The following is a 1,420-nucleotide window of genomic DNA, read 5'->3' on the forward strand; positions in this document are numbered from 1 at the left end:
GATGGTTGTGAGCCACCATGTGGTTGCTGGGATTTGAACTCTGGACCTTTGGAAGAGCAGTCGGGTGCTCTTACCCACTGAGCCATCTCACCAGCCCCCTAGGCACCTCTTAAGGGGAGGCCGGAGACATCCCAGATCCCACCATTCTTGTCCTTGCCACCTGGAGATCAGGGGCCATAGTGGATCCATACCCATCACTTCTAACCTTGATCTCTTCCCCACTGCCTTCTAACCTGCTTCTTGGTCCTTGTCCAGTCTGTTCACCCCCTACAGCCAGCCCTACCTCTAGAACGTAATGTCAGCTGAGAGCCTTGACTATAGAGGCATTAGAGCCAGGACTTGGCCTCTGTCCTCCTGCGTTGTGCCTCCCTAGCTGCTGTTCTGGAGAACCCTGTATGTCCCAAGCCTGTCTGTCCCCCTGGACCTGTTCACCCTGAGCCCCAACTTTACTCTTCTATGATCTTCACCCGCTTTCCTTGGTACTTTATGGTTGCCCCAAGGGTAGTGGCCTTGCATGGTCCGTGTCCATAGTCATGAGGTGTAGCAGGTACACTTAGGTCTAGACTCCATCTTCAGTAGCTGCACCCCACTTTGCACCTGCCTTGCCTCCCCCCTCCTGACTCTTGACCTTTCTCTTCTTAGAGGTTAGGGCCTCTCCTCCTGGCACCAACACACATGCACAGTGGCTCTGGTTGCTGAGGCACTTTAACTGCCTTCCTCCCTGTGTTGTGCTCTGGGAGATGTGAAGAGGCTGGTTGGAAAGGCAGACAGTAAAGCTAGCCCACATCTGTCAACAGGCCCGGGAGATCAAGCGGGAGGCACTGGAGTGCAGCCTCAAGTTTGTGGGCTTCATCGTGGTCTCCTGTCCGCTCAAAGCTGACTCCAAGGCTGTGATCCGAGAGATCCAGAATGCATCCCACAGGGTATGAGCAAACCGAGAGGTCAGGGCAGGGAGGTGGCCACAGACGACTGTGCCACCCTCTGGGTCTCAGCAGTGAGGAAACCACAGGTTCTCAGCTGGGATTGGGTATAGCTGGCGCTCTCAGAGTTAGGTAGAGAATGCTCTTTAGCATGGCACCTCACAAAACGCATCACCTATCTCCTCTCCAGACTGATGAGAAGGAGGTAGAAGCTTGGGGTAAGAGATCTTGAGGCCATGCCTGGCCTCGTGAACAGTCCCAGCAAGAGGCAGGTAACAACTGGTCCCCACTGAGTCCTCATAGGTCACATCCCACCTTCCTCCCTTTCCTAGCCCTAGAATGTTCTTTGTACAGTTACAGATCCTGGGCACTGACAGCCAAGGGCTAATTTTTAACTTGTGTTTTAAGTAAAAGCAACTTAAGAGAACTTGCCATTAAAAGAAAAAAAAAGCAAACACAGGAGTGGATGTTCACAGTCAGCTATTGGATGTATCACAGGG

At 52.9% G+C, this 1,420-nt stretch overlaps 1 protein-coding gene across 1 annotated transcript in view; it reads left to right on the forward strand.

Moving 5' to 3' along the window:
- The window catches only part of Atp13a1 (ATPase 13A1), a 16,912-nt gene that overhangs the window by 8,691 nt on the left and 6,801 nt on the right, over positions 1 to 1,420 (forward strand). Inside the window, exon 16 of the mRNA XM_029480251.1 lies at positions 798 to 923. Coding sequence (XP_029336111.1) covers positions 798 to 923 — 126 coding nt within the window. The remainder of the gene's footprint in view (positions 1 to 797; positions 924 to 1,420) is intronic.

The sequence above is a fragment of the Mus caroli genome, chromosome 8 (genome assembly GCF_900094665.2).
Source record: "Mus caroli chromosome 8, CAROLI_EIJ_v1.1, whole genome shotgun sequence".
NCBI classification, from domain to species: Eukaryota; Metazoa; Chordata; class Mammalia; order Rodentia; family Muridae; genus Mus; species Mus caroli.